General features: G+C 45.5%; 1 protein-coding gene across 2 annotated transcripts in view; it reads left to right on the top strand.

Moving 5' to 3' along the window:
• The window catches only part of BRINP1 (BMP/retinoic acid inducible neural specific 1), an 86,415-nt gene that overhangs the window by 48,207 nt on the left and 24,657 nt on the right, over positions 1-13,551 (top strand). For both annotated transcript variants that reach the window (XM_080402357.1, XM_080402358.1), the window contains one exon: positions 10,949-11,139. In XM_080402357.1, coding sequence (XP_080258483.1) covers positions 10,949-11,139 — 191 coding nt within the window. The remainder of the gene's footprint in view (positions 1-10,948; positions 11,140-13,551) is intronic.

The raw sequence follows: 13,551 nt of genomic DNA, 5'->3' as shown, positions 1-13,551 counted from the left end.
CCCACTCGGAGGAAATAATGTCACAACACTATAGGAATAAAGTAGAAAGGATCAGCATGGGAGGGCAGTGTGGTTTTGTTTTACGATGTCAAAACAGTTTTTGTTCTCTTGCACTCATACATCCACCATATACTCATGAATGCTTTCTGCAAGTTTCCTTGCAAGGGCATGGGGTGATGAAGGATGCTGGTCCTCATCACACCTCCTGGGTTATTCTGAGGTTGGTGACTGTGTGCTGGGTCTAGGTACACCTTCAGGAGCAGGCAGTGACTGGCCCATCTGTCCTGTTAAATCTCTGCAAGTCCTGATTTCCCTGCGTATTCTCAGCCTGCAGCCTGCCCTTCCATTTGAAGGCTATTCCCTGGCAGGGAAGGGTATGGACACCCTTCACTTAACCTGGACAAAAGCCCCTCAACTGGCCTGCAGGAAAAGATCCCTGTTGTAAGCAGGTGGCTTTGCCAACTGGCTGTCCTTAGGAATCCAAGCTGCCCACCAGCATGTGCCTTATGTGATCGCTAGTGATCAGCTGAGAGTGACTCAGGGACGAGGGGGCGGGTGAGAGGGGGCAGCTTCCCTGCTCTTGCTGAGCCTACAAGGTGGTAGCTGTGCCCAGGTGCCTTGAGGGCATGGCTGAGTAGAGGAGGCAGGAGGAGTTTTGTATTTAAACATCACCTTTATGTTTTTTTGTTTTGTTTTGTTTTTTTTTTTTTTTTTTTTTCTCCTGACACGGTGATTTGAGCCTTTGCCAAGTGACCAAAGCACAACTGACCAAAGTGGGGTGATGGCTCCATTTTCTAACAACAGTTCAACTTTTGAAACATGGTCGCATGCTGTGTTGGAGAAATTTTTGTGCTGTTTGAGGAAAAGGGCAATCAAGGCTAAATTTCTGATACCTGCTTCCCCAGTGTTGACAAATGCTGTGCTTACGTTGCCAGTAGTGCAGTAGCTGGGTACCCTGGCCTGTAACATGAGAAATTAAGGTTCAGGTTCAGATTTCTCACTTTTTTTTTTCATCTGAATTAACTGTGAATCATGGTAAGTAAAGAGCGAAGCTTGGGGCTGTGGTGTCACAGGCTGAGGTTATCAGCTTGCTACAGCTAAAAAAAAAGGGGGGGGGGGGGAAGAAAAAAAAGCCTGTAATCCACACATCTGTATCTTCAGGAAATGAAGCAAGTGCAATTTAATGAAATGACTTGTTCCAGACTACGGCCCTGCTGCAGTCTCTGATTCATGCTGTAGTGCTCATACGGACAGAGGCAGGCAGTGAATCTAGATGGGGAATTTTGGGGCAGGGCAAGCCTGGCTTGCTGGGGGGCTCTGCGGGGTGAAGAGCATTCACTGTAACTTAGGGTGGGCCAGTCCTCCCCTGAGAGATGATCTGATCTATAAATTAAAATCTATCCGCCTGTCTTCCATCTCAAACTTGTTTTCAAAAGCAAAAGATTTAAATACTTCCACATACTACTTAGCCGTAGGAGGAGGGACTTCATCAAGTAACCCTCTGACCTACTAGAGTCCAAAGAAAAAGTTCAATGTGAAAAAATCCCTTGTTTTTCTTTTTTCTTGTTTATTTTTTTGTTGTTTTTTGGTTTTTTTCCCCTGTACCTGTTGCTACAGCACCAGACTGAACAATCTGGGGCCTTTTCCTGTCTATGCCCCATGCTCCTATAGAGCCTCAGCTGCCTCACCATCCTGTATCTTGGCTTCCCTGCCAGCCTGCTGCTGGCTAACGCTAGCTGGCTGGTGGATGCCATCAGCTCCCTGCACAGGGATCTTGTCTTTAGCAAAAGAGTGTACAAGAAGGAAATTGGAAGAAGTGTGGAGAAAAGAACCTAAAATCGTACCAATTACCCCAGGTTTCCTGCAGACTATCTAAAAGTCTTTCAATGACTGAGAGGTTTCCATCTGTTGCTTCAAAAGTGCTGTTCTTTGAAAGCATTTTCTTGACAGATCCTTGACTTCCCAGAATCTTCTTGATCCTCAATTCTGGGTCAAGCTCATAGAAAGAAATCCAGGAGACCATGCTATGAAAAATAATATCGGTGTCATTGCACTCATAACTGTGGAACTCAAAATGCCCAATTCATTAGTTTCTCTAGGCTACCTCAGGTATTTTAGTGGAGAATTGTTCTGGCTGCATCTCTTGTGATTTTTATCATAATTCACCGTGAAGGAATGGGTGTCTCAATATTGTCCATTCCAGTGCTTGAAGCACAGGACCCTGCAGCCTATTAGAACAGCTTCCTCAGTAGCTTAATAAACCATGTCTGGTTTAGGTAAGCTTTTAGGAAGAAAACAGCAACAGAACAGAACATTTCCTATTGTTGATAATGTTTGTTAAGCTGCAGCAGCGCTAACAACGCTGGGAGCTCTTGTAGAGATGTCACTCTGGCTTCTAGCAGCTTGTATCAACCGCTATGTAAATCGTAGTGGCTTAGAAGAAGTGCCTTTAGCCCAATGCTGAGAACAGCTGAGATGGTGTTAACAGTAATGGGAACTACTTACAAGCAACTCTCCAGGGTGGACAAGGCTTAAACAGGCTGGTGTTGGAAAGGGTATCTCTAGTGCCCAAGTTGTGTGCTTTTTGCAATGAGATCTGCACAAAGAACACTATGGGCAAAGTTGAATGGAGTAAATGTCCCACAACCAGTTTGCAGCGGAACTTGATGGGTGGGTTGAAAAGGAATTGTAGCAGCACACATATAACTTGGGTGGAACATGGGAACAGACGGGTGGTTGACAGATGAAGGTAGCTGGTGCGTTTACTCTGTGCTGAAGAAGTGTAAAAGTTACTATGTGTTACCTGAGGATGCATAAACGTGTAACTTGGAGATGACCCCATTCAGCTGAAGGGGTAGTAACCTACTCTGCCGTGTTTGCCTATGATTGTCTGCTCGTGATGGTAGCTGTGTTGAGATTTGAAGTCAGAGCTAGGAATCACAGCCACATCCTGGCCATGAACAAATTTAATAATAAGCAAACTTAGTAATGATCAGATTTAATGACCTGCCTTCTAACTTGTACTTACCTGTGTTGAATCACTCTGACTCTCTAGAATAAATTTATACCAGCTTCATTTTTTTTTTTTTTTTTTTTTTTTTTTGAGAAATCGATCTTTCCAGCACCCAGCAATTACATGTTGCCTCCTAAGAGACCCAAGTGTAGTCCCATCCTAAGAGAGAATACAAGACTCGGAGTCATGTCTGTCTGACTGGTTTTTAATTCAGTGCTGGAACAGTCTGTTTACCAAGGAACTTTCAAGGTCACATGAAATCCACCTAACTTAAAAGTAATTTTCTTTCATTTTGCTTCTTGCAAGCTTCATGGCATTCTGGACCTATTATTTACCTCCCTCTCCTTCTACAGAAAAAAACCCAAAGAAACAAACAAAAAAAATACCTCCAAGTTTTCAACCCTGGAATAATTTACTATTTTAAAGAAAAGTATCAAAGAGATGAAAAAAACCCCGCTGTTTGTAACAGGAAAATCCAACATGATTGCCCAGAAAGGGGAAGTAGTTGAGGTTTCAGGCACCTTGGCCAACACCAAGCACATGGTCAAAGTATAGGCCAAGGTAGAAAACCAACAGAAGATTCTTCCATTCTCCTGTGGAGACAAGCAAAGGAGTAAGTAGTCCAACAGCATTGCTTTATTTCTGCCATGTGATTCTGTTGAATGGTCCAAACACTGATGGTCATCTCCTTGGATTCGGTTCTATCCAGGTAAATGCCCTTATAGGAAGAATGCTGCAAACAGCACAGTGTTTATCAATAGATCAGTAGTCAATTGTTTATTTCATCCACCTGCCAGCTGTCGTAGGTAAGCCTGTCTGCTTGCCTGGATGTTAGGCAAAATGTTGTCAGTCTTTCAAGCTTAAGTGATTTCTTTTTCATACTTCTCTGGAATTACATTTCTGTTTTTATTTTTTTTTCTTTCTTTCTTTTATGGCAGAGCTTCCTTCTCTGTCTAATTTGGAACTAGTTTGAATCTTTGGAGTTTTCTTAAATAGATGAGGGGGGATGAATGCCAAACCCTCACAGGAAACTAATTCTTGTAGGTCTTTTGAAAAGCTCAGCCTTGAAGACTGACTTCTTCATGCTGGCCTTGATCAAGAGAGGCCAAGCTGCAGAGGAAACTGCGAAGGGAATATTGCACTGCTCAGCCTGGGGCTGTCTGGCATTTTGAGGGCACAGACTAGAAATAAAACATGACTGACCCCACCATAATCACAGCCACCCCATACAGACTCATATTAAGCCACATCTGGCAGTAAAAGATAAGCATTATAATGCTGTTGTCATGCTCGTGTCCTGCTCCCATGGCATTGTCTGCAGAGTCAAGGGCTCACCACAGCCTGGGAGAGCCATCACCCTGGGGACTGGAGATAACTCCTACTTTGTGCAGCCCATGAATGGGACAATTAGGCTGAGAAAAGGAAAGGCAAAACAAAATGCCCAAACCAACAGCTCCGATGTAGGAGTATCGGTTAGGCTTCTGGAGGACTTTGAGCAAAGTTCCTTATGCTAACACAAAACTTTTTTTACCTGGGCGAGGCCTAAAATCTATCTGGTTTGGTTCACACTCATCCTAACAGCTAATAACAGCTGTCTGCAACACACATAGGGGTGTCCAAAAACACCTGTTTCAGTGATTGTGAGGTGCTTGGATGAAAACAAGGGGCAGAGATGTTTCTAGGAGGATGTCATTGTATATACAGCAAAATCCAAGACAGCAAGAAGGCTCTGGGAGTTTCTCTCTCTGGCTGGGGATCCTAAAGACATTGGAGAGTCAATAACATGCAAAAATGCCAGGTCAAGGACATGAAGTAATGTTTGTGTCTTACTGTTACTGAAGAGGGTGGCGTTGCCTCTGGAAAAGCTCTGTCTGCTCATCGCTTCTGGGAGCAGCTGATGGCTTCTGAGCTATGATCTCTAAAAAAGGTAAAGAACCACTGAAGAGAAAGAAGCTGGTGCCTTCTCCTTGCCCAGTTCCCAGGGAGCAGGGAGGCTGGTCCTGTTTGCTTAGTGTGCCCCGTGAGTGGGATGTGTTAACTGCCCTGCACGCCCTGCAGGCAATACATCCAGCAGCAGGAGGTGCTGGGGTGTTCTAGTTAGCATGACAGTTATCCTTTGTTCAGTGTCTTCCCACTCTGCTTTTTTTCCCATTTTCAAACAGATTCTGTCTTGATCATTACTTAATGCATTTAATTTCTTTTTGGTTTCAAGTGCCAGCCCCTGAGGTCTCTACTGAACTGGTTTCTTCACTTACGTCCTTTGGTTGCCTTGGCCATTTGAAGATGGCAAATTTAATTTGCTCTGATGGCCTCTCTCTTTCAGACTTCTCTCCCTGGGTAGAGATGCTCATGCCCTTGGATTCTCCTAGCCTCTCTGCTGGTGCGGTGCGGGGTCTGGGTGACGTACCCATCCAGGCTTTTTAATTTTCCTTGCTTCAGTATTTTTTCCCCCAATTTTTTTCTGCTTCCCTGGAGGGGTCATAGTGCTAATGAGCACTGAGACATTCCCAGTGGCTCCCTCTCTCTGACATGCATGGCCTTGATGGTGAGCTCGTTAATGCAGACTCTGACAGGCCATGCATTTTCTCAGATATAGCCATGTACAAATAAAAGTTATCCCTTTATTGTTACAGTGGGGAAGGCCTGAAATGTGGATATCTGCCTCCCTGAGGCTGTCCTTCATCCCTCTGTTTCCTCTCACCTCCCTTCCCCCTTTAGACATTAGCACTTCCTACCCCTTCCAGCCATTAGGGACTAGGCTCTTCAGCGCTTTCACCAGACATTAGAGAGCAGACTCCCCTCCTCTGACCTGGCAGGCATTTTCCTGGGTATGTTCTACATTAGCATGGGCTGTCTACACTGGCGAGACGTTAGAGCATAAACAAGTGCCTTTTCCCCCCTCTACTCAGACATTAGGTCATAGTTTCTCCTTATCCCATCTCTGCATCAGGGATACAGACTCTTCCTCCTCCTTGCTAAGAGGTTTATCGTCTTTCTGAAGCCCTTAAAAGCTTCCCCACTGGCAGAAGTTCAGGTCCTTGCTAGGGATTTCCCCAGAGGGTCAGAAGACTCTACTAATCCTAACTGTATCGTGGGGTGCCATCGTAATCCTGGTCAAGTCTTTGCAACTCCTTCACCTGGAAAATGAGCAGGCAACAGTGCAGTATTTCTCTTTTATAAAGTGCCCTGAGACCTGTGGAGATCTCCCCTCTGCTTTCCAGGCAGCGGCATTGGGACTGTGCTGTCACTGATGGCTCTGTGGAGCAACAATCAGTGAGATGGCATCTGAGAGAGATTTCTGGAAGGAAACATTGTAGTGCCCTTTTGCTCACATAATCCATGAATCCAAGGCCTTGGTAGATCCTCCAAAAATTCACAGATTGAAAGGTTTAGTGGTGACAAACAAATGGGAGTATGCTTACTTAGCCCAGTACCATGAATTCAGTTTTGGCCAACAGCAGCTTCTTCTGCAGAAAATGCAATTGAGCTGGCATTGACAGCTAGCAGAAAACCTGTTCTTGGAGGTGTTTCTTCACAGACTTCAGGAGTTACAGGTTGGATCATTCCCTAAGGCCACAGCAATACTGTTGCCTGAAAACATCACGTTTTTTATCACCTCAATAGTTCTAAATGATTTCACTAGCTATATCCATTACTTCTAAGTCTATTTTCCAAAACTGTACCATAACCTTGGCCTCAGGTGCATCTTACAGCATGGAGTTCTATAGCTTGCATGGAAGATTGCTAGTATTAGAGAGTTGCTTTCAATGTAAAATATCCTGGATCTGAGAAAGCCAAATTTAAAATGTGTTTGTGGTCATTAATCAGAAAGCTTAAAAATAACATAACGTTGGCTTGACCAATCCTAACCAATCAACAGCACACAAAGAAAGAGTACAGCCAAATACTATGTAAAACCTTTTTTTTTAAAAAAAAAAAAAAAAACAAACAAATGCCAAACTTGAAAAATGTTACTAAGTAAATTCAAATAATGCATAAATTAGAGGGAATTGCAACTGGCTCGTGGATATTCTATAAGCAGAAGATAAACATCTAACTTAGTTGCATAAATTATTCATCACAACATATTTGCTCAGCTTTTCTCATCGACTATGAAAGCCACACATCCAGGCATTTGGAGAGTACAGTAGAGCTGGGCATTCACCTCAATGATATGCCCTAACAGTAGGAAGCCCTGGGGGGAGGGATGGCATGCACAAAAGCCTCCTTCACTATGTTTTAGATGTGGCTTCCACTAAGGACTTGTCTACTCTGTGCATGGGGACTGCATTTGTCCCTCGGCAGCAAGGTTGAAGACACTGCAATGAGTTCTTTTAAACTCCCACTTTTGCCTCCTGTCAGTGCTACCATGAAGCTGTTGGACGTCATGCAAAAAATTAACCCACTTTTCCTTTGGACATACTGTTTATCACATTTTCATTCTCTATTCCTACCAACTCCCACCTTCATTGCCCACTGCTTTCCAGCCCATGGTCTCAATTGTAACTGTTTGCCCTGCCCACCTCCACAGACCGAGTGCAGACACTGCTAAGCTTTGGGTGTTGATATATCAACAGGGTCCTACCTGGTCGGTTGTGTGTTTCGACTCCATGGTCTTTGCTTTGGAATAGATAACTTGGCAGTAGCAAAAGCAAACTCCGTACATTGTTGGTGAAAATGAAGCATTCCCCCAGCCCTTTCTGAAAACATGCTGGCTCTGGAGGACTCTAGTCCCTCGTGATGTCTCTTTGGGAAGGAGGCACAGATGGCATTTTTCCTATGCTCGTTAGTTGTGTTCTTTATAATGGGAATCTCTATTTATTATAAAACCTTGACTGTCTTTTAGCATCCAGATCTACATCTTCCCATGCAGCGTAACTTCTGAAGGGACCATTCCTTCCTCACATGAAGGGTATTTCCTGGTGTAGCAAAATCTGGGATTGCAGCTCTGGTTGGGAATGACTAAAGCAATCTCTCCCTGTAGTATCAGAGATAAGGTTGTTTGTTTTAATATACTTTTAAGGTTTTATGCATCATTAAAATCAAGTGTGGGACTCCCAAATATACCCCTTCCAGAGTTAGTAAGTATGTGACTTACACTCTACTTGCACAGCAGACAAAATTTCTACGTTCTCCTCCACACAGTGAATACACAAACAGTGGTAACATACACATTGTCTGCAGACAACTTTGGAGCTAACGATCCAGGTTTTCTTCACTCCTGGTATCAAGATCCTGGTGTATGGGGGTTTTCTGGTTTGGGTTTACGTGGGTGGTAAGGGTTTTTTGCCTTTTGACAGAAGTTTCTTTAGGAAAGACCGATCTTTCTGTGGACTTCAAGGTTTGACACTAATGACACTTAGGATGTGGTAAGAAGGTTGTTTCATTCTGGCATTTTTACTTGGCTTGTGAAAGTCTAGGAGCTACAAAGGAGGAATTAGTTCAGGTGTAAGGAGATATTTTGAAGTAAAGAGCTGGGATTTTGCTACTTTAATGAATGCAACTGCCGTTAGGCAGCCTGAGGTGATGTGATGGGGTGCAATCAAAACAAATACAGGCATAGTTGCATTAAGTAAAATAACTGAATGCATACAAAGTGGACTGGGTGTAGAATCAACCTGGGGAAAAACTATCTGGTTTGTGATCCTGGCTTTGCAACTGACTTATTACATCTCCTAAATCTGCCCGCATGGCTTTGCAACTGACTTATTACATCTCCTAAATCTGCCCGCATGGCAGGTTCTCTACCAGCAAAGTGGGATTGCTGGTGCTGGTTGACACACGCTGATAGGAAGAGCCACACCAGTGTTAGGTATTGCTATTCCTATTGTGTTAGTTTTGACTGGGTGTTATGGATTAACACGTGCTGGCCGTTCTAACAGGCTCCAACCCTAGGATCCCGCTCAGAATGCAAAGTCCAAGTGAAGGTTTCCAATTAGTCTTTTATTAGTTCTTAGATTACAGCTTAAGCTGGGCGCCTCCAGAGAGGGGCCCCTACCCCTCTGAATGATACCCATACCACCCATCATGCGATCCCCAAATCCAGCCCCAAGCCCAATTACTTAATTCTGGTCAGTGGTCTCTTGATTGCTTATTGGTTTTCACTGTTGCTGGGTGGCCTTCTTCCAAAGCTACTTCATTCTCTTGCAATTGTCTCCTTGGTTCTTATCATCTTCATTCCTCTCGTATCTGCTAAATTCAGCTAGTTCTTTCTTAGCAGCGATAATTTTCTAAAAAAAAGTTTACTATGTCAGCTTTTGTGGCCTAAGGCTTCATCTACTTTAGCTGCTCATGCTAAGCCACTAATGCTAAACGAGACTATTCAGAGGGAATGCAGTTAATCATATTTCTTCTGTAACACTGGGACGGAGTCGGTGTTTCCCACAGCAGCCGGCACGGGGCTGGCTGGGATTTGTGCTGGAAGCAGCGCTGCTCACACAGGGATGGTTTAGGTCCTGCCCAGCAGAGCTCTGGGAGCCAGGGGCTTCTCTGCCCCTCCCCCCACCCCACAGCGAGCAGGCCGGGGGGCACAAGGGGCTTGGGGGGGACACGGCCGGGACAGCCGCCCCCCCTGCCCCGAGGGCTGTGCCGTGCCATGCGGTGCCACGCTCGGCATGGGAAGCGGGGGGCAGAAGGAAGGGGGGGCGCTGGGATGGTGGCGTTTGCCTTCCCCAGTGCCCGCCAGGCGTGCTGGAGCCCTGCCGCCCTGGGGGTGGCTGCGCCCCTGCCTGCCGTGGGGAGCGGGGGGGTCCCCGGCTTCGCTTTGCTGCCCTGCGGCTTCTGCTTCACCTACTGCCCTGCCCGTGGCGCAGCCCACCAGTTTTCTCACTTTTACCCCTGTGATTCTCCGCCCCGTCCCACCGGCGGGTGAGCGGGGCTGAGCGGCCGGCTGGGGTTCAACCACGACACCTATTACCTAAATGAAATTTATGTCTTAAACCTGAGTTACAGGAGTAAGTGAACAAAAAGTGATAGAGAAGCTTGTGACTTGATTATCTGCAAGATAGTTTAAGATAGCGCAGATGTGTTGTAGGACAATAGTTATAAAGAATACCCTTTTAAGAAGAACTCAATATTTTGCAAAGGACTTTAATAGGTTTCTCATCTTCTAGATGCTTAGCTGGTGATGTGTTTGAGGCCTGATTTTTACATCACAGGTGTGCAAGGTTTTCTCTAGGCATTTCCCTTAGTGTTGTTTCAAAATGGTTACCTGCAATAAAGAGCTGCTTTTGTAAACATTAACTTTACTTTTTCCCAGTTGGTATCAGTTTAAAAGAAGGGATTTGAAAATCACTTTATAGGTCTTTTTTTAGAAAAAGGGGAAGAAAACCAAACAAAACCTCCATTTTCATTCAGGCCTCAGCTTATATCTAAATCGATTCTTTTAGACAGTTTATCAAACATACTGTTTTTCAAAATTATCTTTTGCTGCACTCCTGGCGCTGAAAGATTAAGGTGTTTAGAGAAAGTGTTTCCTTCAGTCTTGTTTTCAAAAGCGTGCCGGGAAGGTTAGTGGACACAGGGATGTAGCAATGATTGGACTGGTCTGGATCTACAGCCTGACCAGCTCTTTTGCTGACAGAAACCAGAATCTGCTGTTTTACGGAGAGTTCTAAGACCCCAAAGAGTGGAAGGGTGGAAGGACCAGCCTGGTGTCTCACTAGGGGGATGCAGCCTTCTGCCAGACATCTCTGGAGCCTACCTCCTCACCAGCCCAGACCTGGTCCTTGCAGCATATTGTTATTGTGCAGTAATGCCTCACTTTTCTCCTCTCCATTCCCCTCTGTCCAGCCTTGTGGCCTCACGTGTGTATCCATGTGGGGGTGTCCAACAGGATCATCTCCTTCTCCACCCTTCTTTCCTGCCCTCAGTGGTTCCCCCAGCCCCTCCAGACTCGAAGCCTCACCCGTGTTGTGTTCCTGTGTTGTCGTGTAGGGAGTTTGCCCGTTGGAAGGTGAGGAACACAGCCATCGAGCGGCGGGACCTGCTCCACAACCCACTGCCCCTGATGCCTGAGTTTCAGAGAAGCATCCGCCTCCTGGGCAGGAGACCTACCACGCAGCAGTTCATTGATACCATCATCAAAAAGTACGGCACCCACATCCTCATCTCTGCCACCCTGGGAGGTAGGTGGTGACCTGGGCTGTTTTCTTCTGTGGGGGGTGGCACCGGCACCGGAGAGCCCCTACGGACCTGGGCCACACTGCTGGAGGCTGGCTGGCAGCACGGAGCCCGCCTGTGCCCCCCAGCCAGCTCCTGGCTCATCGGCAGGCACCGTGAAAATCCCCCGAGTACAGAAAGCCTTTGCAAATGAATTCACAGCGCAACGCGTGTGAGTTCGGCATCTGTGGTACGTGTGCACCTGTGCTCCTCCGACAACAACGCGTGTGTACTGGTGTGCGTCAAGATAAACATGCTTCATTTAGCCGGGGAGCCTGGCTGTCATTCCTGCACCTCTGTCCTTAATTTGACAACAGACTCTGTTGGTCCCTCTTTTTGTCAGAATGAAACCAAATGCAGGGGGGAAAGCATCCTTTCTTGCTGGAACCAGAGGAATTTTAAAGAGCTCAAGGAAAAGGGAGTTCAAGGAGTTGGGCAGGGAGCGTGTGCAGCATGGGAAGAGACGGCCAGGAAGGCCTGTGCTGAATGCATAAGCGAAAGCAGTAACGTGGAGTAGACTTTTGAAAAAAGCAAGACTTGAGTAAAATTCCAAATGTATATGCAAGGACCACAGAGAGGTTTGTGTGTGCCAGCAGAGTGCGTTGGGGATGACACCAGACGGTACCGTAGGGCCATTAACCCCTGAGTCTGTGCTGCTGTCGGTGCTGCATAAACATTTCAAACACTGAGTACTGAAAACAGGAGGGGTGAAAATCATCTGCTCCTCCTGATACTTGCTGCTGATCTTTTTCTTTTTTTCTCTCTTGTATTATTTTTACCATTCTTTACCCCTTCGGGGTGTGCATTTAAATGCCTTTCTCTTGAGATCTGTTTGTAAGAGATTTTGCAGTGGTGGAGGGGTCTTAATTTTAACATCTATTTTATTGCTGTTGCTTCTTCAATCTACCTGACCTCCAGCTTTGCCACATTGTGAAGTTTGTAGTAAACTTTGAAGAATTTCTGGCCATCTGTCTGTTCCCAAAGCATTCTGAAGACACTGGGATGAGACGTAGATGAGATTAGATGTGTGCAAATGATTCATGGGCGAATGAGGTGGTAGGTAAATTGGCACAGTTCCATTGAAGTCAAATGGCCTCTCGTGTGGCAAATGTCCTTCAAATATCCTCATGCTGCTCTTCCAGTCCAGGCACTCAAACTGTTTGCTCCATCAGCAAGAAATGTAAGAGAAAGCAGGTTTCCATGCATTAATACAAGTGACTGCCTGCATCAGGCCTTAATGAAGTCTGTGTAAAGATAAACTCCCTTTTATTGAGGAAACTGCTTTTCAGGACAGTATTTTACAGAGCTGAAGCCAGCCAAGTTAAAATCCAGCAAAGAGTTCTTTTTGTGGGTTTACTTTTCTTTCCATTGACATGCCTTTTTCTTCTTGCCACTCACATCCGTGGCAATTCGAAATAAGAAAGACCTTCGATGGTAAAATATATTTTTAATTTTGTCTGGGTGAGGTTGTGAATTATGCACAGGGGCTTGTTTCTTGTCCTGATTTTACAACACAACAATTTTAAATATGCAAAGGCTTGTAATGAGAACTGGTGTTGGAGAGGAGTGCTAAATGCTCCATCAGCCTAGTGCACGGTGAGTAATGGTAGGGGAGAAAAGGAGGATTTATCTTGGCGATGGCAGTCCTGGAGAAAATGTAGATGAAGCTGGGCATGCATTATGCAAGGAGGACACACTCTAATCAGTCTGTGGGCTGAACAAGACCACTGGGATATAAAACCAGACGTGTACTGGCACCCTTGCTCTCCCAGGACCCCACATCTCCTCAGAAAACTCACTGGAGTTCTGCTTTGGATCACAGTTGTTTGTGACTTAGCTTGATGTCTTATTAGGTTGCAAACAAGTGACAAACACGCAGGAAATTGCTCTGCTTTTAAATGCCAGCTGTTGCATGGACCCCAGGAGGCTGGGTGATGGATCAGGCCAGCCCACCAGTTTCACACCTGGCCACATGAGGAACAGCTCCTGATGCTTTTCAACCTACAGAGCAGCCTGCTTCCCCTGGAGCCTAATAAAAAACCAGCTCTGCTCCAGTTTATTTCTGACAATGGGATTGGCGAAGGGTCATTTTGAGGGCATCCATGCTCTGGGATGGAGCACACAGAGCTGAGAGCTAATTTGCAGGGAAAGCCCTGAAGGAAAGACAACTTTGAACATAGCATCAGCTTAATAAACGAGAAATTAAGACTTAATAATGCAGCAAAAGTCTGTTAACCTCTCTTGATCTAAGAGTTGCTTTCTCATGCACACGCTCCATGGGGATGCTGTGCTTTCCCAGGTCTGCACACATGTACACAGAATAGGTTTCCAGCAACAGTATTTCAGCTCAGCACCCTTCACTCCTAGGCACAGTATTT

The sequence above is a fragment of the Falco punctatus genome, assembly GCF_963210335.1.
Source record: "Falco punctatus genome assembly, chromosome: 9".
Lineage (NCBI taxonomy): Eukaryota > Metazoa > Chordata > Aves > Falconiformes > Falconidae > Falco > Falco punctatus.
This window is presented reverse-complemented; position numbering and strand designations above follow the sequence as displayed.